Genomic DNA, 25,811 nt, shown 5'->3' with positions numbered 1-25,811 from the left:
GCCACTCTGTCAAGTGTCCAGTATTGAATATTCAAGTTCTGTGCAGATGCTTTAAAAAGTGTCTTTCTGTGAGGACATGAAAAGCATAATTTCACCAATATTTGCTGCATTGCATTGTCAATAACAGCAGTAACTTTAGCAGTCCACCTTGCACAGAGAGAATTTAAAAATTATTTAGTGTTGCTGAGAGTTTTGCTAGTATGTCCTATAAAATACAGACATGAAATACAGACAGGTTGAAAATTGGATTTGCCTTTTCCTTTTTTCCTAATATTTTTCCTTCACTAAAGTTTTTTTTTTTTTTTGAACAATAGTTATTTAAGAAATTGCATGAGGCTTTTAGCCAGGATTCACACAAAACACTGTAAAATGCAAGTTCTGTTGCATGTTGGTCCTTTAAAGCCCTGGCATGTCACGGTAATGATGTAAAGCACCTGCTGTGAGGATGACATTGGGACTGTCCTTGAAGTAGCAGCAGATCCATGTTACTTTTGATGAGCAGTTCAGCTCCCTGCACATGATAGCTGTCACTTGCCTGTGTCCAGCTGCCGGTCACCAGGCTGGTGGAGCATGGTGTTGTTGGGGAATTCAGTCCACAACTTCTGGTCTTGCATTTGTGCTCCTCTCTGCATCACCAGAGCTACTCTTTGAGAGAGGCTGGATTTGAATTCCTCCTCAGTGTTCAGGTTGTTGACTTGTTCTTGGGTGCAGTTGGACACACTGCAGAGCCATTCCTACCTCCTTTTCAAGTCAGGCTGGTGCAGACCTATGGCTACATTGGATGCTTTTGACCATTGCTGTTGCTGATTGCTGTGGTGGGTCACTCAAACCTGCCTGCAGCTGGGGTAGGAGTGTCCTTCCAGGTGCACTTCCACAGCTGCTGCATGATAGACTCTTCTGGAACTATCTTATGCCATTGTGGTAGTTGTGTTGGTTTGGAAGTGTTTTGGAATGCATAACCTAAAGGCCAGAGAATGTGGGCTGGAGGAAATAATCACTTGCTGATGTTCCTCATTAAAGTGTGCTTTGTGACCACAGCAAAAATACTGCAATCAAAAATACTGCTTTGGCCAATTAACCTTCTCCTTGTTGTTCAAGGGGGAAAAGAGCTGCATTGCTCTCCAGAGGTCAGTACTCCCTTCTGAGATAAGGAGCAGATTCAGATCAGTGGAGACCCAGGGTGTCTGAGGAGCAGAGGTGGTCAGCAGTGACCCTCACACCTTTGCTGTTCTCTGGGTGTGGGAGTGCTGCTGTGGGGATGTGCTCTGCTCTGCTTAGCAAAGGAAACTGCTTCAATTAGGCAGAGATCTCATCCCTCGGATTTCCTGAGTGCAGCTGGCGATTCAGGGAGTGGGAAGAGCCATGCCTGCTTTCAAAAGACGTGCTAGATTGATGTCTGCATTGTGGAGCTTTCAAAGGATGTTGATAAAGCTTTCCTCCTCCTAAAAGATGAGTTATGAGAAGTCACCAGGAGAGAGCTGTATTCATCTGTAAACATCTGACTTCAGAGCTTCATCTAAATGATTCACCTAAGCTTGTTTCCTGCTCTGAATTGTTCCTGAGACAGCTTCTGTGTTTTCACAGACTGCCCAAATGCCCCTGAGCATAAAAATGGGTCTGTGAAAATACTGGTGGGAAGCTGTGTGTCTGTTACTGTACTGACTCACTGGAAGAAATAAAATGAGAATTTTGTAGAGGTGCAGAGGAAGTTGGAGAGTGGTGCAGTTTTACACATGCTTTAACCATGCTTTTTACACCAGCATTATTATGAACATAGGAACATTATCCTCATAACTTTGTTGAATTTAGTGAATTACACAGGTGCAAATGAGGTTTATTCTTGCCCCAGGTTTTGGCTGCTCTTGTTTCTCTGGTTCAAGATGTCCTGCCCAAATCTAAGGTCCACAGAAAGTACCAAAGTTCTCTGTAATTGAACCCACTTTGTCAGTTATGTCCAATTGCTTTTTAAATGTGTGTGTTCTCACTGCATAGCTAAATGCATTTAAAAAGGATTTACTGCATTATGTGCATGATTGTGGTGGAGCAGCTGAATGTTTATAGCAGTTCTCCAGAGCCAAACTAATGAGTGTTTCCTTTAGTTTGCAGCTAATATATTTTGCACTTGTTAACATCCATGGTAGTGAGCCACTATCTAGGCTTGAACAACAGGTAGTTATTTTACCCACTGTAATTCCAGACAGCACTCAAAAAGGGCCTGAGCAATGATGCAAGTTTCTGTTTCCTAAAGAGTTTGAAAGAACATCTCCAGAGAAGTATGAAATGTTTAAGCACTGCATCTGATGGCAGAGTATGGGGAAGGCCTGAAATGTACAGAGTGGTCTTGAAGCAGAAGGCCCAGTTTGTCTGCTGAGGGTGATGGACAAAAAGGCACAGGACCTTCAGGGAGGTACCCAAAGCTCTGCTGTAACTTAATTCTGGTAGATGCTGATTTTGATGGAGGGAAGCAGAGGACCTTCAGACTCTGTTCTTCTTAAAGTTTGTTTACTTCCAAGTAAGTGAGTTTGTTGACCACATTAGAGCAGCCAGACTGATGTGCAGGATCAGACACTGCTGAAGTTTGGTACCAGGTGGCTTGGCAGTGGCTGTGTCCATGTTGCACTGCATGTGATTCTTCCAGGATCCATTGCAGAGCTCTGCATGTGGGTGTCACTGCATTTTATCTAGACTATGTCTAACCCTGCAGAGGAGATTTGGATGTATCCAGCCTGTATTTCTGCTAAGCCAGTGTGATTCTCTTTGCTTCTATCGCTGCTCTCTTTTCTTGCAGCTCAGTGCAGGGAGGCTGATGGCTTTGCCTTGCTCTGGAGTATTAAGGAAATACATATAATAGTAAGGCAAAGGTTTTTCCTTTTTAAGCCTGACATTGAGTCATCTGCATTGTGTGCTACACATGTGAAGAGACTTTTTTCCTCTTTAAATAGCTTTAAATCCTCTGTGCAGAAAGGTTATCATCCAAAAAATTGATTTTGGGTAGCTGCTTGTAACTCACCCACCATTTTTTCAGTGTTGTCTTCCTGGTAGTTAAATTGCATGTGATGGCATTTCTGGGAGATTTGCAACAAATTTATACAACTGAGGTCCTTTAAAATATTTAGGAGTGTAAGGTGCATGAAAACATTTTGCAACTGCAACATTATTGGTTATGGTTTACTAAGCAGCAGCTCTTAATTCCTAGAGGAATATTTTTTTGGCACAATGCAGCATAAGCAGTCAGCACAGAATAAGGTACTTAGCTGTCACAGGAAGTTTTGGTATTATGAGTTGACTGTAATTAGTACAGTGAAGCTTTTTATTGCAAAACATTGGCATTTAATTGTATCCATGACACATATTGGAGATATATATATATATTTATATATATTCACATATGTGTCAAAAATATATGTATATATATATAACCTATGTTGAGAGGTTTGGTTTAGTTTGGACTCTGGAATGAAGAAAATGGTTTCAGCAGTTGGTTTGTGCAGAGTACTTGAACCCAGTGGTGCAGTGATCCATGTCCATAGTAGCATTTTGTATAGGAGATTGATTCATTGATTTAGTGGCTCCACAAAATTCTCATTAGGACCTTGTTAGGCACAGAAGCAAGAAGCCAGAGGAGTACACCTGGGCTAGTGATTTATACTCTCCCAGTTAGTAAGATGTTGGTTTTCAGCAAGGATGATGTGAAAGATGTGTTGCTACAGCTAATGCTCTGGTAAAGTCATTATTTAAAATGCTGTCTTTGGCTTGTTGAAACCTTTTGAATTGAGCTGGATTTTTGTTATGTGCAAAAGGAAAAAAAAATAAATGCTTTGAAATGCTTGATTTAATTGAGGGGGTAAACATCCTTATTGATTTGAATTAAGGGAAAATGCTGGTTGAGGCTCAAATTGCAAAAGCACAATCCAGCAGCAGTGCTGGCTGATAATAATGTCATCTTCTCTGGAGAGGCACAGTTTTGACAATATTGCTCTTGATTGTTTCGTGCATACAGGACGGGGTGACATTCAGCCCCAGCTGGATAGTGCTTTACAAGATGTCAATGATAAGTACCTGCTGCTTGAGGAGACCGAGAAGCAAGCTGTCAGGAAAGCTCTGATCGAGGAGCGCGGCCGGTTCTGCGCTTTCATCTCCATGCTGCGCCCTGTGATCGTAAGAGCTCTTCGTTTGCACTCACTACAATGCACAGATTAGATAAGTGGCCAGAAGCCTCTGAAGAGAGTATCTCATTGTGTCTTAGGAATTAATTTCTAGAGCCAAAATACAGCCTGTATGTATCTCTCTCTGTCTAGCAAGTGGGGAGAGCTGGGGCCTTTCTTGTAGGCGGTTGGAGTGATTCAGCAATGGAAAACACTGAACACCTTCAAGGTGACTGATGGGTAAACAAAGGCTGAAGTCAGTTTGTGTTTTTTATGCATTCCAGCCTGAGACATTGCAAATCCAGCTTTTTCCACTGCTTTCCTTCTTAACATCACATTTTAATATAAATCCTCCTTACTCCTACTCCAGTGCCAGGACTGATAAATGTTTCAAGACCTCCCCTGGGTATATAATGACATTATCTGACAAATTGCAGGCTGCTTCCATGCAGTTTTCTGATAGCTCCTTTCCTTCTACATGACAGTTTTTTAGTTCATTGGAAAGGTTTGGGTAAATTTTCATCATCTCAGGTCGTCTGAAGCCTGACAAGGAATTGTTCATGGCTTTGTGTAAGCGAGGTGCACTTCTGAAGGGTCACCAACCCACTGGGAAATGTTCCCAGTGCTTGTTTATAAAGAGCATCAGTCTCAACAGAAAACCATTGTTAGAGAATTAGAAAAGTCATGGCTGAGCAGGAGGAGGTGAATTCCAGACTCAGAGGACCTGGAAGAAATGGTAGCTGAGGAATTACTGTTGTAGTTTACAGTGTGGGAATCATCATCTGAGTTAGCTGTCAAAGGAATTTCAGCCAGAATCAATCATAGATGTATTAATGCTCTCGACTTGTACAATGCTTTTAATTTAACTATGAAAAACTATGAGTTTAACCCCTATTTACACTCAAGCTTAAAATTGTTAGGACACATTAGTGAGTGTACATAGAGCAGTAGGTATTTGTCAAGTGCAGCAAAACTGACACTCTTTTTCTGACGATGTCACATGAAGAAGGCTGAGACTTATTTATCTTGTAGATGACAGGAAAAAAATTCTGGGCCTTTGAATTTATACCAATCTTAAAGTAGTTACAAAACTCTAAATTAGTATTTTCAACTTTTCATAATTACCACTGGGCATCCCCACAGTCATCAGCAAAATGATAAAGGTCATATATTGTGGTACAGGTGTGATTTTTGAAACCAAGACTGTGGTTAGCCTGGCTTGCTTTTCTTTTCAGGAAGAAGAGATATCAATGCTAGGAGAAATAACCCACTTGCAAACCATATCAGATGACCTGAAAAGTCTCACCATGGATCCACACAAATTGCCATCCTCGAGTGAACAGGTTAGATCTTGTTATCTGAAAAACATTTTATTTGTGGCTTGCACCACTTTTGTGTTGTGAGGAATATTGACAACTAGTCCTTAGTGGTTTAATGTGATGCTTTGTAGAGGCTTTTCAGCAACAAGGTCATTTTTAACATGAGAAATTTAGAAAAAAAACTATCTTGTTGTGACAATTTGTTTTCAGGGGCTGAGTGCCCCTAAAATATTTGGTGAGACCAGAGTGAAGTAATAGCAGTAACACTTTAAGGGGTATGAAGATGCCCAATTTCTGTGGAGAGTGTTTGAGAAATGAGTGTCATCTCCTTGCCCTATGTTTGAGCATCCCTCTGTTTTTGTAGTCACAAACTTGTTGGGCTTGTGAAGCTTGATGGAGTCTATTATTTGAGCATTTTTCCTTGCTGTCCTTAAAATGCATAGGAAAATGTGTGTCATTAAATGAGTCCAAACAGGACATTTGTCTGCAATCCTGCTGTGTGAACTCAGCTTTTTTGTCATTCTTTGTAATCACCTTATCATTGACATAGAAGTGTAAAGCTGTGTTGTGGTTGAATACTGAATACAGTACTTCAGCTCAAAGGCTGTAATAATTTTTTTAAGTCAAAACAAACAAAACAAAAGAAACAAAAACCAGAAAAGCTTCCTTAATGCAAAAAATAAATCTCCAATTTACTTTCTAAAAGTTTTTTTTTTCCATTCAGATCTGAACTTTCTTTCTGTGGTGGCAGCCTTAGTGTTGAAGTATGCTAATAGCAGGAAAGCCAAGGATGAAACTGACTCACCTGTGTGATACAGCATAATTTTGAAAGGGAACTGAGACTCAATTGGCACTGAAAGTTTGTGGCAGGGATGAAAGCTGTATGACAATCAGATGCTTTCTTGTTATAGGGTGAATTTTTTTCCACATCCTTGATGCTATTGATTATCTTCCATCAGGTAATTTTAGATTTGAAAGGTTCTGATTACAGCTGGTCTTACCAGACTCCTCCATCCTCTCCCAGTACTACAATGTCCAGAAAATCTAGTGTTTGCAGGTAAGTTAATTGGTAATATGTATTTTTAACCTGTTTGTGGGCAAAGGGAGGCAAGTTCAGACTGTGACATGGATTTGTATACATTCTTAAATCTTAAATAGCAAGTCTTAGTGCAACAGTCCCTCATGGTCTTTAGTCATTTAAGTATGTGCTGGGGATATTAAAAAGGATGGGCATGACTGAACAACTTTTGAACTCAACACAACTTGAAGATGCTTTTGATTCAGTTCTCTTGAATCCACTTTGGATCAAAGAGCAGATTGTACTGATCTAAACTCTTGAGATTGTCCTTTCATAATTTCCTTTTCTGTTTTTCATGTGATGACTTCTTAGATTATTCTAAGTAGCTGTTACTAATCAGTAAGTTAAACTATTTGAAAAGGGGAAAAACATCCTTGACAATTGCCCTATCAATCTGGTAGATGGAAATGCTTTTTTGATACAAGTTTTTTTGACTGTTTAATGCTGTCTAATGCTGTCCTGAAATATGTTGAAACACTGGATTCTGTCTATGCTTTCTCTGTAAAAACTGTTTTCTCTCATAAAACAGTTTATTAGCATGTTGCCCCCATATCCTGGTGTCCACATTTACTCTTTCCTTTTACTGAAAAGGAAGATCCCCTGTTGTGTATTCTGCTCAACACCTCTCCAGCTGCTCTCAGATGATTACCTTTCAGTTTGCTTTATGAGCTATGTACTGCAGGTTCCCTGTGTATGAGCAAAGTTACCTACAGCATGTCAGAGCAAGTGAACACAACTTCTATGCACCTACTTGTCTCTGCATGCAGATATATATAAAAAAGTCAGTATTTTATATATATATATGTGAAAATGTGTATATTTAGAGCAATGAGCACAGGCTTAAAGATGCAATATCCTGAAGGTATAAAAGAAAATGGCAAAAAAACCCCAAAAATTCATCATCTCTTCCTAATCAAATTCATCTTCTTGTACAGTAAAACCTGTATGGCACAGAGTGATGTGTGTGGGTAAAACAAAGCAGAGCTCCTCCTGCTCTGCTCCCTGCTGACTTGCAGGGTGTGTGTAGGTGGTGTTGGTCACAGGAGGTGCAGCCTCACCTGTGCATCCTTTAGAGCCATCCTCAGGCCAGGCAGCTGCCAGCGCAGCAGGGAGCTGCCATCAGATTGGTGCATCCTGCTAGTCCTGCTCAGCCACCCCAGCAGGAAATTCCCAAGCTCCCACATTGTGGCTGGCATGTGTGGATTCTGAGGATTACAAATCAGTCTCTTCCTTTGAAAAATCACTTTGGTTTGTTTTAATGGATATTAATTTTGGGGTTTCATTCTCTGGTTGTCCTTGTTACTGACTAAAGCTCCATCCCCAGTGGCTTGGCTTCACTCCATGTGCTGTCATGTGTTTTTATCTGGTTGGAAGCCTTCAAGTGAGCAAAACGTGTCCCAGGTACTCTGAAGTGTGGGGGTTTGGTGATGCTTTCAGAAGTCTCACACTGTCCTGCTGGCTGTCTGCAGCAGCATGCCCAGAGGCAGACTTTTAGATGAACTCCAGTGTCTTTGGTCCCCCTGCTAGAAATCCCATTGACAATCTGGTCCAGCTGTGAGTCAGAAATAGGAGAGAACCATCAGCAGACACTTTCTGAGCAAGTGCCCTGCTCAGGGAGGGCATGTAGCAGCTCCTTCATCCCTAACCTCAGTTTGAAGTCTGAATGGTCAAGATTTGATCATTTGAATGACACTCAAGTTAAAATGCCATTTTCTGTCTGATCACCAGGGATACTGCAGCTGCTTATGGTTCTTCACTGATATATATGTGCATATATATATAAATATATATATATTTAATTTGTCAACATTTTTCTTTTCCGGTTTATGCTGCCTGTTGCTAGAGACATGTGGAATGTTAATTGTACTGTATATGGGTCTCTCCCCACCCCACCCTTGTGTCCTTTCCTCTCCCCTTTCCTTTCTGTGTTCCTTTTGTCTCTCACAGCAGTCTGAACAGCGTTAACAGTAGTGATTCCCGCTCCAGTGGCTCGCACTCGCACTCACCTAGTTCACACTATCGCTATCGCAGCTCCAATCTGCCTCAGCAGGCACCCATGAGGCTGTCCAGTGTGTCCTCCCATGATTCTGGATTCATGTCCCAGGATGCTTTCCAGTCCAAATCGCCATCCCCCATGCCACCAGAGGCACCTAACCAGGTACGTGCAAGCATGAGAACACAATCCTGAGTGTGAGCTGGACTCTAACTCGGCTCACCTTTCAGGAAAAGGAGCTGGTGTGGTTTTGGGGTACCTGGAGTCAGTTTAAACATTGAGGGTAAGGGTTGTCTCAGTGCATTTCATTTATCCAAAAGTTGGGCCTCTAGCTGGAGTGATTTAAGCTGCTTTGGCATAAAAGGGATGAGTCCTTTCTGGGCTGTACAATTTTCCCTCTGGTCCTGGAAGGAGCCTAGATGCCAAACTTTGAGATAAATACAGACAACCAAGAGCACGAAGGACCCACCTTATATGAGGCAATAATATTCACTTTACCCACTGAATTTACCAGTTAATATCCTGAACAGGTTGCAAGTGGTTAATACCTGGTGGCTCTTTGTTGTTTAATGGGCAAATATCGATGCCAGAACATCCTTTTGACACCCATAATACTGATGCCTTTGGCATTAGAGAGACTTCTTTAATTCCTCCTCTGCAATGGGTCTGGGATACTCTAAATGCTGCCAGCATTATCATATGGAATTTGTTTTGCCATTTTTTATGACACCCATTTCAGTGGATAGACTTGAATTTTGGACTCTCAGTTGAGGACCTTGCAGAAATAAGGTTTCTGCATGAAAAAGGGAGGTGTTATTAATTGTTTATGAAACTCATAAGAAATGAGTTTTTGTGTAGTCATATATTATAACATCCTGAAGCCAGTCACAGAGGGGATTTCCCTACAAATATAAGCAAACTTCCCTGAGCATTTTTGGATCTGCAGAAGGAAACTGCTACTGTTTGTTCATGGCATCCTTCCTCTAAAATCTCACTGGCCATCTGCAGGCAGAGATTTGCAATGCTCTGTGGCCTGTATCTTTCAGCACCTGAATTCTCTTTGCTGTTTTTTGAGGGTTTTTTTTTAAGAAATTGAGGGGTTTTTTTTAAGAAATTACAGCAACTGTAATATTTTAATCAAGGCTGAATTGCCTTCTCACATTATAAATCCCCTTGAAAATTTTACCTACAAATTGGAAATGACCTAGTATCCTTGTTGAGTATTACTTACTTTAATGCACCCTAAGGTCACTGGAGAAAAACTGTCTTTTACTTCAAAAATGTATTTGCACTCCTTGTTACATGTTGGGGAGTAGGTAGTTTTAGGCATGGTTGGGAGTGTTAATCCTCACAGTCAGCAAGTGTTAGTGGTTATCAAGTGTCACCTGCCCATGGAAACTACCCTAGACCACCTTTGACAGCGCACAGACCTTTGCCTTTTGCAGAACATTTACTAAGTAGTACCCTTAGGGAAATTTTTAAAGTATCATCCAAAACAACACTGGTTCATTTAGGCTTGGAACACTTTCTCAAGGGAAACTCAATGGTTTTAAAATTTATTTCCTTCTTTCATTTTAATAGAAATGCTTTCTTTTCAAATGATACCTCTTCTGTCCCCAGTCTGGACACAGCAGCTTTTTTTTTATAGATGACATCCTGAAGAACTTTGTGCACACTAATAAAATGAATGTTTTGTTTAGATTGGCTATGGCTAACCTAAGTGAAATGCAAAAAAGTAAATGAGCAATAATAAAGTAAACTGGAATAGTAACAAGGTAAGGAAGTTGACTTTTAAGATACATACATCAGTTGCACATGCTAGCATCATCTTTGGTTTTCATAGTATCCACTGCACCTGCATAAAAGGGCAGTAATCCACATGATGATGCTGTGTTTGCAGACAAGGATGTAAATTTGCAATTGCTCTTAGCATGAAAAAAACCAACACCTCTCTTTGCAAATTCCCCTGTTAAGCAGAGGAGAGAACTTAGGCTGGTGTCAGGTGGCAGAACATCCTGAAAAGCTGATGGGAGTCACTCTGATTTACACCAGCTAAGTTCATATGCTTTCACTTCATTTTAGAAACTCTCCATAAGGTTGCAAACTGATCCAAGCATCCCTTGAGCTTTTCATGAGCTGTAGAAGGCTGCAGCAGTGTGACAAGTGTAGTGTGTTGGTATAACAAATAGGTATGTGCTCTGTTTGTCTCTGGCTCTGTTTACCTTTACACAGAGGAAAAGGTAACAGATCATTGCCTGGCTGCTTCATCTTTGCTTAAGTGTCTTGCTTTGTATGTTCAGCACTAAGTAAAGTGTGTGTGTTGTGCTGACAGGTGACTGTGAGCTGAGCAGGAGCTGTTCAGTGGGCAGCATCACCCGTGTTGTGTGTCTCTAACCAACTGACAGATCTCCTGGGGCTGTGCTTGGTGCTGGGTGGGAGGAGGCTGCTGCTCTGTCTCAAGCACTGATGACATTGTTTCTGGTAGTGACACTGAGAAGGCAGAAAAGCAAGTTCTGGAACGAGCAAGGGAGAATAAAAGCTGTATATTTTGTGCAGGTGGACACTTTGATGGTGTTTGCTAGCTACATGCTGTGGCATATGTTGGATCAACAAAGCCTTTTTTCATTTAATAATGAGTTTTAGAAAAAAAAAAATAGAAGGGGGCTGTGTGTAATTCCATATTATAGGAATGTGAATATATGAGTTCTGTGAAGCTGTTATGTATATAAGCTTGCCTATATTTTAGGCAAGCAAGTGTCACTGAAAACTAAATTGAATTTCCTCAAAATCACAGGTGGGGGGTGGGGAGTTGGTGGGAGTCTCAAACAAAGAGTAACTGGAGATTGAAAAAAGATACAGGCCATACCAGAGGAGAGATGTCTGACAAAATGAAGATTGCTTTCCAGTCTGTAGTTGGTAGTAAGAGCAGTAAGTGTTTACTGTTACCACACTTAGCATAGAGGATAGGAAAAAGAGCAATTGCAAAACCAGACTGCTCTTTCACTGTGTGTGAGCAGCACCTCTCTGCAGTTGCTGGGAGTAAAAGGTAGCCTGTAGCACATGGCTGCACGTGAGGGAAGGTCACTGTAAAAGGCTTTAATCCTCATTAAAGGGGCACATTTGGGTGTAGCTGAAGAGCTGGAAAGGCATCACAGGTCTCTTTCTGGAGTGGAACAGTTTCTTTAAATGCCAGGTGTAAGGTCAGGCATGGCCAGCACTGCCCATGACACTCAGGGACCTCGTACAGAGCCCTTCTGGCAGAGCTACTGGAAGCATAGAGTGGCTCCTGGATGGGCACTGGATGGGCTGCTGCTGCTAAACCCACACCTTGCCCTGTGTGCAGACAAACTGAGGCCTGGGAGTGTCTGTGATCACATAGTGTTATAGTTTAGTGATGTTTGATCCAGGGCATGATAACTGTAGGATCCGCTGGATTAGAAGTGAGCATGTGGGGAAGCACTTACACAGTTGGATTTTACAGGCTCCTTGTGACTTCATGGAGATGAAAGCAAAGGGAGAGAAAGAAGCAGATGAAGATAAAAATGTTGATGTGCTGTCAGACAGCAGAGAGATAAGTCTTAATTGTTAGAATGATCTGGAAAGCACTTTCCCTTAACAGTGAAGTAGAGGGAAACTGGATGTAAAGTTGCTTCTGCATGTACAGGTTATAAAGCTGGAAAGAGTCTGCTTTTGAGTAGATTCCATTGCTTGAAATAGCTGCAAGTGAGAATAGGGGAAATATATTGTTACAGCTGTTCAGTTTTCCATTTAAATTAAGAAATGCTTCCAAATCAGACCTTAAAAGAAACCCCAAAACAGAAAAAAAAACCCACCAAAAGCAAACAAACAAAACAAAAACCAAAAATCAAGTTCAAACTGAAACACATCTGTAACTTATCACCAGATATTTGTTTCTTCTAAAGTTCCTTTTCTAAGTTGCTTCGCAGTAGTTTGTTCCTGACTAGAAACATACAGAGATTTTTATCTAGAGTCAGCAGAGGCAGATTCCTGGAAATTAGACAAATTCAGGAGGTGACCTTGAGTCAGTATCCTTTCAGCTTTTCTGAAAGTAGCTGAGCCCATCTTCCACTGGCTCTAGAGGGACATTGGACCACGTTCATCATTGGGATTTGGTCTCCTGGGAAACTCTTGTCCAGGAATCTCTGTGTCCTGTTTGAGAATGGGAGAGGGTTAAGAAAGCAATGCCATGGTTGAGTGAAAACATAGCAAACAAAGGATGCAAGTAATCCAAGATAACCATGGTCCTTTTATAGGTTAGTAGGATAGCAGATGGAAAATAAAATTGTACAGTCCAGTAGCTCAGAAAATCTTTATTTTATGTCCCTGCTGGCACTTATACATACCACACTATCAGTGTGGGACACTATCTATGGCTCATCTGAGAGACCAGAGACCAAGCTACACTTGTACAAATGTACATTTGGGGCACTGCTTGTCACTGCAGAGCATAAAGTTTAGCTTTATACCGTTAATTTTAAGCTTTTCCTCAGAAGAGATAATTTTAGAACAGAGCAGAACTGCCATTATTGCAGCTGTGGGAAAAAAAACAGCTAAAATGGAAGAACTGATTTAAAAAACTATTCCAACAAAACAGTCATTTTAAAAAAGGAATCTACTAAAGCAAAGTGAAAAAGGTCTGACAGTCAAATTTCTCACAGCATGGGCTCGGGAGTAGAAATTGCTCTGCCCTTTGTGTGTGCTCCCAGGAGTGGGTGTGCCAAGGCTTGTGCATCCTGGACAAGCACTCCAAAGTCTGGAGGCTCCTTGCCCCAGCAGCAGTTGTGCAGTTTCTGTTTTCAGCCCCTCATGTACTTTATGGTAGGAAGGGAAGTCTGTGTTTCCCACACCTGGGTGCAGCCATTCAGGACTGGCTCTCCAGTCTGATCCAAACATCCTTTGACCTGCTGCCAGTCATGTTTTCCTTTTGCTTTTCCTTCAGGAGTTCAGTATTCTTCTGCCTCCCCCTCCATTGTTGGAATCCTTTTTTAGCAAGACCAGAGATTCCCTTCCTCTGTGCCTTGCAAGTTTCTGAAGATGAGGGGACCCTGTTTCTGTACCACCACCTCTTGCATTTCCATCAGCTTCCAGGATGTTTTCCCCATGGCATCTTGGTTCAGCCTTTGTCCAGCTTTTCTTGCTGAAAATGGACACACTGAATTAGTGGGAGAGTCCTTTTTGTCATCTTTTTTTCACTTTGGAGGAATAATTTTTTTTGCAAAAATAAGTTCACCAAATCCGGTCTTTTTTTTCTGCCAATACTTTGCATCTTCAGAATCTGCATTTTTGACCTTTTTAGCAGCATCTTTGTTGGTAATAAATCTCATTTATGAGCTCTCTCTACCATTACTTTAAAAACATTGTGAAATTTCTGTCTTGTAAACACAAACAGTGTATTAAATGTAAATTACAGATTCTTACTTGTCACCCTGTGGCATTTGTAGGAAACAAGGTAGCATGGGAGATGCCATGCTTGGTACTCAGACCCTTCCCATCTCTCTTGCCATGTGCAGAGCATGCAGACCCTGGAGGGTCGTTCAGGCCATAAGTAGGAGGTTTCAGAAAGTATTTTCTGTAATTGCATTTTTCTGTCTTGTTTTTTTTTTTCCTGGTTAAACCATAGCAGTAGTGTGAGTATTCTCCTGAGGCTTCTTTTGCTGAGGTACCTGGAATGTCAGGCAGAACTCTGGAGTTTAGTGTAAAAGCTAGTTTTCTATGATGTATTTTTCTCTAGGGATAGAGGCAATAGTCTCATCTCCATGGTTATGACTGATGGCAGAGTCAACTGCAGCTTATCTTAATCAGTATTCTTATTTTTAGAGGCTTTTTTCCTGTAAAAGGAGTTGCATTAAATCAAGAATGTGACAAGTTCCACTAAATATCATGCCAGTGCATCATCAGGTACACCCCTTCCACTGCTGTCCTTAACAGCTCTGTGTCATTTGTTGCTGTTCCCTCTGATTGCACCTTCACCTCAACTCTTCTTGCACTTTCTATACAAGCCTTGTTAGCTGAGCAGAGTTGTACCCTAAGCACATTTGACAGGTCACCTTCAGATCATCTCACGTCAGCATAGGCTGGCATGAATGTTATTTCTATAAAATACTCCATCATTCTACATGCTTTTTAAAATTTTAGCAGCCTTTGCAAACTTTCACTGAAATCCCAGTTTACCAGTAAGCTCAAGATGCTGATACTGTGTTGACTTCTCAGCTGCCCCAGCAGCCTTCACCAAAATCCTTATGGTGACAAGTGTTCCATCCTGGAAGAGCTACATTTCCTTCTCCCCAGGTGCTGGCTGTAATTACCTATCTGTAGCTCCTGGTGAGCAGTGAGACAACTTGTGGGTTTTAGGAGAAGTTACTCCCCTACACTGCCTCATACCCAGCTGTCCTTCTATTGCAAACTCACCCCAGATCTTACCTAAGGTTAACTGGGGAATTTTACTGCAGGTGAGATTTCCCTTCCTCTGCAACATCACTGTCTTCAGTACACAAACTGGATACAACAGCACATTCTCTCTGCTGTCATAAAGCACCTTAGATAGACTTGTTTCACAGGTCCTTGGCTACTAAAGGGTGAATTGGTCTTGCTAGTGTTGAATTTCTGAGAGTGAATAGAGAGCTCAGTACTGCCCTGACAACTCTGCCAGTGTTTGTGACCATGTCCAAGCTCTCAGTTGGACCTGGACACACATCCCCACAGAGCAGGATGCCACTTCCAAGGGGGAGATGTGGAATAGCATTGTAGTTGGTAAAGTGGTTCATGTGGTTATTCCCCTTGGCCTTTGAATTAGATGCTGTTGTAGAGGTCTGACAGCAGCAAAGGTACATATAGGTGTGCACTGAAAATTGGAGAAGTTCCTAGGTAGGAGCAAAATGTTTGATGTGTTCAGTGGACACTGCATTTTCCTTTCCATCCAAGTCCCTGGTATTTTCTGCCTCAGCAGTTGGGAGAAGGCAGGTGGCAAGCACATGCCAGCACTTGTGCCCTCAGCAGAGTGCATGTACCTTCCTGCTGGCTGCTGGGCGGGAGGGTTTGAGTCAGAGTGCTTTTGGTGTATGCATCCTACCTGCAGAGGCACATGCATACAGGTCATGCACTTTGGAAACCTCCAATTTTGGTAAGTATCTCTTCTTTCTCTGTTCCATAATACTTGAACTCAGATGAGCTTTTCACAAGCACTTTTGCAGATCAGAATGTACGAGAACTTGTGAATGTGATGTTTGCTACTCCATGTTTTAAATCTAAACTTGTGTCTTTGAAGTACTGATGATCTGCTTTTCTGTATAAATCAGTTGTCTCAGTATATTGCATGTTTGGACCACAGGTGCCCTCAGGTCCCTCAGCTTCTTGCTCTGAGACAGCAGCAGAATTGAGATGCTGAAATTGCAATGAGGAGTTGAGGTCTCTGCCTCAATTCCCTCATTCCTAAGCAGTGTGGCAAGTTCTCGCATTAAGCAAGTGGCTTCTTTTTTTTCATAGATTTCATGAACATTAGCAGTAGTTTTGAGCAGTTTCTAATTTATCTTTAAAATCCTAACCCTTTGCTTCTCTCATCCTTCCCTCTCCTTTGTGTCTCCGTGTATGTGCTTTTTGTCTTTTTGTTTGTGATTTTTTTTCTTTTCTGGTGGCTTGTGTCTCCCTTCCCTGCATTGCGGTGCTGTTTTATGCTGCAGAACTCGTCCAGCTCTGCCTCTTCAGAAGCCTCTGAAACCTGCCAGTCAGTGAGCGAGTGCAGTTCCCCCACCTCAGTCAGCTCAGGCTCCACCATGGGGGCTTGGGCCTCCACAGATAAGGTGAAAAACTTCATCTCCAAGACATACAAACCTACTAGCTCGTTATCCAAACCCTGCAACATTTCGACAAAACCTCCATGCGTGGGATGCAGCCAGGATTCCTCTTTGTGGGGATGAGACCAGGAACTGCTGCACACTCCCTTAGAAGTCCTTATGTTTGAATAAAAACCACAATTGCCATTGAACTAGCTACTGGGAGAAGCTACAAATTGGGCATTTTACAAAGGTCATTTTCTAAGAAAAGGTCATTTTCCAGCTTTTCTACTCAAAGAGATTGTTGAATGCTGCCCACACCCAGCTGGTTGCTTGACAAAAAGCGCCTTGCCCAGGTTGTGCTGTTTGTAGCTTCTCCCACCTCTCCCATTAGGTAGCATACCTTACACTGATTAATGGTTGTTTTTGGTTTTTTTACCAAAAAGGAAAGCAAAATACACATGGTTGGAATAAATTACATGGGATACTCTACTAAATTATATGGGAGACTCTAAATTGGGGGAGGAAGTGATAGCAGTCTCCTTTCTCATCTGGTAAATCCTTGCTGTTGGTTTTTGTTGTTTTGTTCTTCCATATCATCACACAGCCAGAACATGTCATGTTTGAAGGCTTTATGCTTTTCCTCTCTGTCCAGCTACACTACAGACTAAATACCACAAATACAAATGCCTTCAGGTTTGGAAAAGTTTTGTTTCTATGTCCAGAGTCTGCAGGGTACCTAAATTGCAAAGGCTTTTTCACAGTGTGCTGCTTTCATGGACAGAAGGAAAAGCTGCTCAGCCTGGAGACAATGACTGCTAGATTGATGCCTGAAATTTGTTATAGATAACAGTTTTCAGGTGATCTCATTTTCACAAGCATTGTATCAATTTTCTGTTTTTTATTTGCAGCAAATTGAAGAATTTCCTTTCTTTTGTTTTTAAGATACAGAGATCTTTCTCCCTAGAGCATCAGTCACAGTGTATTTTCGTGTTCATCCTGTTTATATTAATTTCTCTGTTTTTGTTTTTTTTTTATTTGTTTCATTTCCAGTTGTCTAATGGGTTTTATCACTGTAGTTTATCAAGTGACCCATCCGTAGCTTCAGTTGGTGCAGGTCCTTTCCCTCATTTCCCGCCTGTCTCCCGCGCGTGGACTCGGGCTCCCTCAGCCCTCCTTCCAGACTACGTTCATTATTACACCATTGGGCCAGGCATGTTGCCATCATCTAAGATCCCTAGCTGGAAGGTTTGTGTTCCTTTTGTTGTGGCAGTCCTCACTTCTCATCCCAACAGCATGCACACAGCAGTTGTTGCTCCCTTTTGGTCCGTGTAATTCCTGGGTGATTTGCTCTGTTTGGTATCACTCTGAATGGGCACTGCATGGTGAAAATCAAACCTAAAATCTGGTTGTGGGTATTTCTGAATGACCGTGTGCATTCTGGCACCAAACATGCCAAAGCTGACAAAATCTAGGTAGGAAGGAATAATTTAGCTCTGAAACATTGGTGAAACACCTGGGCTCTATTTAGGGGGGAAAAAAAGCTTATTTAGCATGGTCAAAACGCTCACTTGAGCATGAAGGGCATCCAGTTGTTTCAGTGGGACCATACATTGGACACCCTGATGTTCTCCCTATGGCTGTAGGCAGGCCTACTCTCCTAGATCCAGCTGGAGTGGTTTAAGAAGGTGCTCAGCACCAGGTAAACCCAAGTAGTGACTGAAGCTTTACTGCCACAACCTGGATGTGCTCACCCAGCTTGTTTTGCTCTCTTGGGGACAATACCAAAAAAGAGTGCAGTATCTTCTCTCAGTTGCTCCAGCTGGATCTGCAGGGATTTTACTTGGCATCAAAACATGTCTGCTCTGCTAGAGCCTGAAAGTTCATCCCTGCCAGGTGGTTCCCCTGGGAGACTCTGCCCTAGAGCAAAGGGAAAAGGTCTCTTGTCTGTTGCTCTGGATCCTCAGCAAGGCTGAAGTGCTGTCAGCAGTAGCTGTGCAGATTTTAAGTGCCTGTGGATGGTTATGTAATACTGCATATGCACCACAGGACCTATGTATACACATCTAAATTGAGATAACTTGTTACAGATGCCCCTACTCTCTCTCCAGCAGCTGGAGACTGTTGGGATACATTCAGAGTGGCCACACTTCTCCTGGGGCTTCAGGGTCTTTTGTTGTGTCTGCTAGAAGCTCTTTGCCAATATATTTCACAACAAAACATTTTGAGAGCAGAGACACAGCTGTGAAGGCAAAGCAGAGTTTCACATGAGTTAACAAAACCAATACCTGTCTGTCCAAGGAGTCTGTCAGTTCAGCAGCCGTGCACTTCTGGTTTCTTGGACTGAGACACCTCAAGAAACCCACAATGTGGTCTTGGTCCATCATTAATTGTCCATCAGAAGGCTGTGGGAGGCTGCCCAGCAGGCAGCTGGGAGGGTGTGGGGCCCATTCTCATGCACTAGTTGTTCCTTTCATTTTTAAAGCAGCCTTTGTCTCAGTGAAGGAAAACTTTTAGGATAGGGATTGCCCCTGCAGCAGCTGGTGTTGCTGCTTAGCACTGGTTCTGCATCCCAGCACAGGGCCTGGATCAGCCAAGCTCTTTGTGTGCAGCGTGTGGGTTCTGGATACCCTCAGGACTTTGCTTAATGGAGCCCCAAGTGAATACAGCCCTCATGGCCTGAGGAATTTCTGTTTCAAATTTAGCACCAGTAATTCAGAGTGAGGTTAGTCTTTGTTCAGTACAGACTATCATTATAAACTAGATTTCAGTTAGTAAGTAAACTGAGAGATAATTCACAGTAACTTGCTCCACTAATATGTATGAAAAATCTGTTCAAGCCTAATTTTTCAGAACTGAAGACATCTGTAACAGCATGTAATACTAGAACCTGTGTATATCTGGAACAGTTTCATCACTGATTGGACATTTATCTGTATCTTCTGCTGTGTGACAGTGATTTTTGTGCTTGAAATTCTGAAAATGTAGGCTTTGACACATGGAATTTAATTTAGATAAAATTATAGTATCAAAATGTTAAATACCTTCATAGAAGAACATTTAGGTAGAATGGGAAATTTAGATTCCTTTTAATAAAGGAAATAGGTTTAATAAATGAGGATTTTTAATATCCTCAAAATTAATTTCTCGCCATATTTAGAAAGGCATATGCAGTTTGACACGCAATCTGCTGCATTAAGATTGCCCTGTTGCATAGTTGTGCCTGTGATTGAGCCCAGCTCCTGATGGATCTGTCCCTGACGAGCTGCTCTCCCCAGGACTGGGCCAAGCCGGGCCCGTACGACCAGCCCGTGGTGAACACGCTGCAGCGCCGCAAGGACAAGCGCGAGCCCGACGCCAACGGAGCCGCGCCCGGCGGAGCCCCCGCCGCCCCCGAGGAGCCGCAGAGACCTCGCAGCATGACGGTGTCGGCTGCCACCAGGGTGAACTCTCATTTCACACACCCTCTGTGTGCAAAGGGAATGGCCAGGCTGGCTTTGTGTTGTGTTCATCTGGGAAGTGGTACCGGTGTGGTCGGTGGGAATCATGCAGGCAGGAGGGATGGCACTGTTGGGCACTGACTTTCACAGAGCAGTGTACTCCAAAGAAACATCTGTTCCCATGGCCAAGCAAATGGCTGGGCTCAATCCTGTTGGATTATGATGGTGACAAGCTCTGATGGGGAGGAGAGCTAGCTAAAAGTGGGTGAAGGTGACTGACCCTTCCAGGTGTAACAAGTCTCTCTCCTGTGTGTAAGCAGCAGGGTGAGGAGATGGAGGCCTGTGAGGAGCTGGCACTTGCTCTGTCCAGAGGGCTGCAGTTGGACACCCAGAGGAGCAGTCGGGATTCCTTGCAGTGCTCCAGTGGCTACAGCACCCAGACAACGACTCCATGCTGTTCAGAGGACACGATCCCATCTCAAGGTACCCATTCAGGACATGTTCCTTTCTAGAGCATTCCCACCCTGGCCATCACGCACTCACCCCATGGTGCAAGGAGCAGCTATCCCTTGCTGGCTTTGTAGTCAGCTGGTGGGGAAGGCTGGCATTGCTGTTAGGAAGATTTTTCCAGCTTGGAATGCAGCCTAGATTGATTAACTACACAGAAACCTGCCCTGCTGCATAGTTTAGTGAACAGTTGTATTTTCTTGTGCACTGCTTCAGTGAGTTTCAGCCTAAGGATGCAACCATTTTAAAGAGGATACTGGAATTGTAAAATGACACTGGTATTGCATCCAATACTTCTTGGGTCCTTTCTGAGCTATTGTCTCAGCAAATGCACACTCATGAGCTTTGCTGTTTTCCATCAGCACTCTCAATCTGCTCTTGGTTTCCCTTGGTGATCTTTTATTTTCCTGCCTAAGCAGAAATGTAATTGGAAAAAGACTCCATTGGAGTCTTAGGCATTGGAGACTTAGGCATAGCTAGGAAGCTGTAGTAAGGTGTTGGGTTTTGTACCCTGTTTCAGAACCAGCAGCAAGCTGAGAGACCAGGCTTGGTGTTTGCAGTTCAAGCCTTGTTTCCTCAGCACTTACATGGAGAGGAAGGAACCCAGTGCAGTTATTAAAGCTGAAGCTGAGTTTTCAGAGCTGACAGCTGGGATTTACTTTCTTTGCAAACTAAACAAATTTGCTGCTGAAATCACTGCTACATGGTCCCCTGAACCCACTTGCCTAATCTAAAGTACATTTTTCAAGTATTTCTATTTACAAGTGGTGGCACGTGGCTTGTAGGTTTTGGTATCTTCATGTTAGTGACAAATATGGAGCTCGTTCTTTTTCACAAGAGCCATGGGGCCCCTGCAGCTGTAGGATTGGTCTGCTGTGATGCCTTCAGGCATCAAATCTTGGTCACAGAACCTTGGACTTTCTTCCTTCTAAAGGTGGAAACTCCCTTCGTTCTTACTGACTCCAGGCTTTTTTGGTTACCTGTCCGTACTTCAGACTTACTGACGTGACTCAGCTGTCTGCTCCAGCTTGATCCTAACTCTGTCTTTTGGCATCAGTTTCAGATTATGATTATTTCTCTGTGAGTGGTGACCAGGAGGCAGAACAACAGGAGTTTGACAAATCTTCCACCATCCCAAGAAACAGTGACATTAGCCAGTCCTATCGCAGAATGTTTCAAACCAAGCGTCCTGCTTCCACCGCAGGTCTGCCAACCACGCTGGGACCGGTCATGGCCACCCCCGGCGTCGCCACCATCCGACGGACGCCCTCCACCAAGCCCTCGGTCCGGCGCGGCACCATCGGCGGAGGCCCCATTCCCATCAAGACGCCGGTGATCCCCGTCAAAACGCCGACCGTCCCCGATATCCCGGGGGGGCTGCCCGGTGCCCTGGCTGGGACAGAGGAGTGCCCCGAGCAGGGCCTGGAGTCCCCGGCAGCAGGAGAGGGCGGGCAGGCCGTCGCTGGCGTGCCCTCGTGGAGCGGGCAGGCGGCTGTCAACCCTCCGGCGGCGTCGGGGCAGAGAGCGGGCGCCGCCGAGGAGCAGAGGCAGGCGGTGCCCGAGGCAGAGGGCGAGGAGGGCGAGCGCGATGGGCTGGGCAGCCTGGCGCCCGCGGGGCCCGCGGAGCTGGAGCCCGGCGAGCTGAGCCCCGGCGATGCCCCGCAGGGCGAGGATATGCTCAACGCCATCCGGCGCGGCGTCAAGCTGAAGAAGACGACCACGAACGATCGCTCGGCGCCTCGCATTTCCTAGGAGAGGAGAAGCTGCCAGACTGCTGAACACCGAGGAGGAACTGTGAGAAAATGAATCTGTCTCTATCCATTCCAATCTGTAATCAGTGATTTTTTTAAGATACTCGGTAACAGACGGTCTGAAAGTACTCTAAAAGAGAAAACAAATGAAAGAGCGTAGTAAGACATAATCTTCAGTGGTGTTTTAATTTGTAAATATCAATGATTTTGTTTCTGCATTTTTTTGATCTAAGTTTCACTTTTAATTTTTTCTGAAGGTGCCAAATCCCATTTACCTTTTTTATAACTCTCTTTGTAAAGTTTTAAATCATAGAAGAAAAAAAAAATTGTCGAGTAGTTAACTTCAGCAAATGAATTTAATGAAAATTTGGCTTTTTTGCAAGCTTTTGTAGAGCGCCTTGTAATAGTGAGGTTAAAAAATAGAACAATGGGACTTATTACAGTTTAAGTCAAGCTATATCGAACAGATCGTCATTTAAGTATTTAAAAAAGTTTGAAAAGCAGGAATAAAAATTGACAATAAAGCAATATATAATGCAAGGAAGAAACCTGCAGTTGGTAGAGTTATTGGGGGGTAGTGGGGGAGGGAGATGCCATCAAAATAGCAGATGCTGTTGCACAAAAGTAGCCTAGTAGGATGAATTACTAGTAGCTTCATGGTAAATGCATCAGAATAAGCCATATTGGATTGCAGTGTTTTGTTTCTGTAGGGTGTTTTAAAAACTGGGTTTTTCCACATTTCTTTTTTGACTGCACAGCAGCAACTCTCAGTCACATGCATGCAGCCTTAACTGTGTAGGCTTGGTTCTTCCACCTTCATGTTTTGTTCCGCTCATCCTTCCGCTGAGTACAAACAAGGACAACAGGCTTAAGGCAGTTATAAATGTGAAAACATTTGTAAAATGCAAGCAGGGAGTTCTTAAATGTTATCTTAAATGTTATCAAAATGCCTTTTTCTGACTGTGCCCAGCAGGCTGGGCACCTTAGAAAGCCCAACTATTTTGAGAAAACACTTAAAAATTTGACAGGTGAAACCAGCTTGTGATCTAATAAACTGCGAATGTTTCTTTCCAATACAGGGGCTTGTTTTTCTTAACTTCTTTTAAATGGCAGTTGATTGGCTTTTCTTAAATACCGAAAAGAAAAGGGTTGAGGGGTGGGGGGTGGGGGGGGATACTGGCTTTTTGATAATACTGGGAGTCTGACCACTGTAATCTCTTTTTTTGTACTTTTAAGTAATGTTTTTTGGAACGCTATTGATAGAATCATTAAGAGTTGGACTTTTTCCTTAAAATAAAAGTAAGTTATTGCTGCAGTACCCGTCTCCTAAAGCTGACAGAAATGTGCAGAGCCCTTGGCATGACACGTGTTCCAGTCAGACAATCCAGAAGGATGCTGTCTGCCCACCCACAGCAGACCCACATGTGGAGGGACACCAGACTTGCGGATCCGGGATTGTTCAGAAGGGCACCAATAACACACGTAAGGGGCTGCTTTCCACCACACACTGCAGATTTCTGTTGGCTCTAGACTTGCCTACATGACCTCTTATGCTTTAATACATAACTGCATTGGATGTGAAACTTCTAGTAACTGTGTAGTCACTGTGTTCTATATGACATTTTACACTGCTGTGCTTGCTAAACTTTTTTTTTTGTTATGGCTTAAAAGCAAAAAAAAAAAAAAAAAGCATGATTCTTAGAAAATATTAAACCTTCGTTTCTTTGAAAAACAAGCTCCTTATTACAGAATATAATAAACAGTAGTGCCTGTGGTGTAGCCCACCAATTTGATACAGTAGCTGATGCATTGTGCAAATGAGGCTTTGAGATGGTTTTTGCATAAACAAAAACTGTTAGGAGATAATCTCAATAGTTAAAAGTGTTATTTAAACCTTTGAAATAAATGGATGTAACTGTACCCAAGTACAGCTTTTCACTTGTTTAGTTCTTAAACGTTAGTATAATCAGTAAAATTTAATATAAAATGTTGCCAAATTCAATGTAGAAAGAATGTGACAAAACACTTTGGATAGTTCTATTGTTTGTGTTTTTGCATATTGTAAAAGCAGTGTCACAGCTGAAAAATAAATTGTTTCTAATGGTAAATTATTGTGGTTTAGTTGCTAGTTTGTACTGAGAGTTGACCTCTCCCTGTGCAGTTTTTTGTTCTAAACTGGTATAAATAATTGCTGTAAGTGTGTCTCCCTTCTACATTGTAATGATTGCTTAAGCCTACATTATAAATAAAGAACTGCTGAAAAACTCCTGTATTTTGCTTCTTAAAGACTTTTTGCTTCCAGAGCATTGGATATCAATGGTGGCCTTCGAGATCATAGAAGCCAGAGAGAATTAAAAACCAAGTAAATAAAATTGCATAAAGCTGTGTTGTAGTGATGGGCACCAGCCGGGTAGCAGTGGAGCAGAAGTGCAGTGCTAAGGATGGAAATTCCCATTAAACAGTAACAGATGACATTTCCCTGCACCTCGCTGTTGTTACCTGGCCAGAAGCACAGATGACTTTGCATTTTATACATCCATCTCAGTCCAGTTCCTTAGGCCAGAGGAGGAAAATTGCTGCTGTCAACACAGCCAGAATTTATCAAGCACAACACCAGCACCATCTCCCACAGCTGCCCCGAATTTTTTATTTTGTTCAGCTTTCTCAGCACTGAAGGCAGAAAGGGGAGGATGTTGTTCTCTGTTGGAGTTGCCACACAATAGCCTGGTTTCTTTGCCACTGCAATGATTTCATTTTTATCTAAAGGGGTCCATTTGTTACTGCACTGGGCTTATGAGGCCAGGTTCAGGTGGCAGGGGGCTACAGGAGTGGTTTCCGTGAGAAGCTGCCAGAAGCTTCCCCCACATCTGCAAGAGCCAATGCCAGCTCCAGGATGGACCCACCACTGGCCATGGCCGAGCCCAACAGTGATGGTGGTAACACCGCTGGGATAAAAGATTTGAGGAGAAAAAAGTTGCTGTGGGACAGCAATAGCAGGTGGGGAGAGGAGTGAATGAGGAGTGAAAGTGTGTGAGTGAAACAGCTCTGTGTACACACAGGTTGTGAGGAAGGAGGGCCTGGAGCTACTCCGGGTGCTAGAGCAGAGATTCTCCTGCAGGTGATGCAGCTGTGCCTCTGCAGCCCATGGAGGTCCAAGGGGGAGCAGAGATCCACCTGCAGCCCAGGGAGGTCCAAGGGGGAGCAGAGATCCACCTGCAGCCCATGGAGGTCCAAGGGGGAGCAGAGATCCACCTGCAGCCCATGCTGGAACAGGTGGGTGCTTAGAGAAGGCTGAGAGCCCATGGAAGCTTGTGCTGGAGGAGGCTCCTGGCAGAGCCTCTGGAGCCCTGCAGAGAGGAGCTCAGGCCCTTAGGTCAGTTTGGGTCAGCTGTCCTGAGTCGTGACTGTCCCCTCCCAAGATCTTTTCCACCCCCAGTCCACTGGTGAGGGGGATGCCAAGTGGACACCCTGGATGCTGTGGAGCACTGGTGTGCTCTTAATACCTTCCCAGGACTATGAGAGCTGCTCTGTATGAAGTTAACCCATCCCATCCCAATACAGTCAGGAAGATGTTAAAGGAAAAGCCAATGTGGTTTGGCTGGAAAGGTCTCCAAAAGGATCATGGTTTGATTCCCCCTTTTCTCTGTGGCTGTATTTGAAGTACAGCTGAGCATCTTGTCTCACTCGGGTGTCAGTGCTTTGCTCAGCTGTTTCAATACTGAAGGCACTTGTTCCAAGTGACAGCTCCAGCCTGAGGTGTGGCATGTGCTGAACAGCCGTGCTGGAAG

The 25,811-nt window shown here is 43.2% G+C and overlaps 1 protein-coding gene across 12 annotated transcripts in view; it reads left to right on the top strand.

Moving 5' to 3' along the window:
- The window catches only part of MTSS1 (MTSS I-BAR domain containing 1), a 125,928-nt gene extending 101,635 nt beyond the window's left edge, over nucleotides 1-24,293 (top strand). For 4 of the 12 annotated variants that reach the window (XM_058040053.1, XM_058040045.1, XM_058040061.1 and 1 more), the window contains 8 exons: nucleotides 4,001-4,158; nucleotides 5,381-5,488; nucleotides 6,424-6,521; nucleotides 8,490-8,700; nucleotides 17,379-17,573; nucleotides 19,604-19,768; nucleotides 20,086-20,248; nucleotides 21,330-24,293. In XM_058040053.1, coding sequence (XP_057896036.1) covers nucleotides 4,001-4,158; nucleotides 5,381-5,488; nucleotides 6,424-6,521; nucleotides 8,490-8,700; nucleotides 17,379-17,573; nucleotides 19,604-19,768; nucleotides 20,086-20,248; nucleotides 21,330-22,024 — 1,793 coding nt within the window. In that variant the 3' untranslated portion in view covers nucleotides 22,025-24,293. Of the gene's footprint in view, nucleotides 1-4,000; nucleotides 4,159-5,380; nucleotides 5,489-6,423; nucleotides 6,522-8,489; nucleotides 8,701-16,232; nucleotides 16,353-17,378; nucleotides 17,574-19,603; nucleotides 19,769-20,085; nucleotides 20,249-21,329 lie in introns of all 12 variants that reach the window. The other 8 variants (XM_058040131.1, XM_058040094.1, XM_058040085.1 and 5 more) reach the window with 5 other exon arrangements.
- The last annotated feature ends 1,518 nt before the right edge of the window (nucleotides 24,294-25,811 follow it).

This window comes from Melospiza georgiana, chromosome 1, assembly GCF_028018845.1.
Source record: "Melospiza georgiana isolate bMelGeo1 chromosome 1, bMelGeo1.pri, whole genome shotgun sequence".
In the NCBI taxonomy this organism is placed as follows: domain Eukaryota; kingdom Metazoa; phylum Chordata; class Aves; order Passeriformes; family Passerellidae; genus Melospiza; species Melospiza georgiana.
Note: the sequence above shows the minus strand (reverse complement) of the source record. Positions and strands in the feature narration are given on the sequence as shown.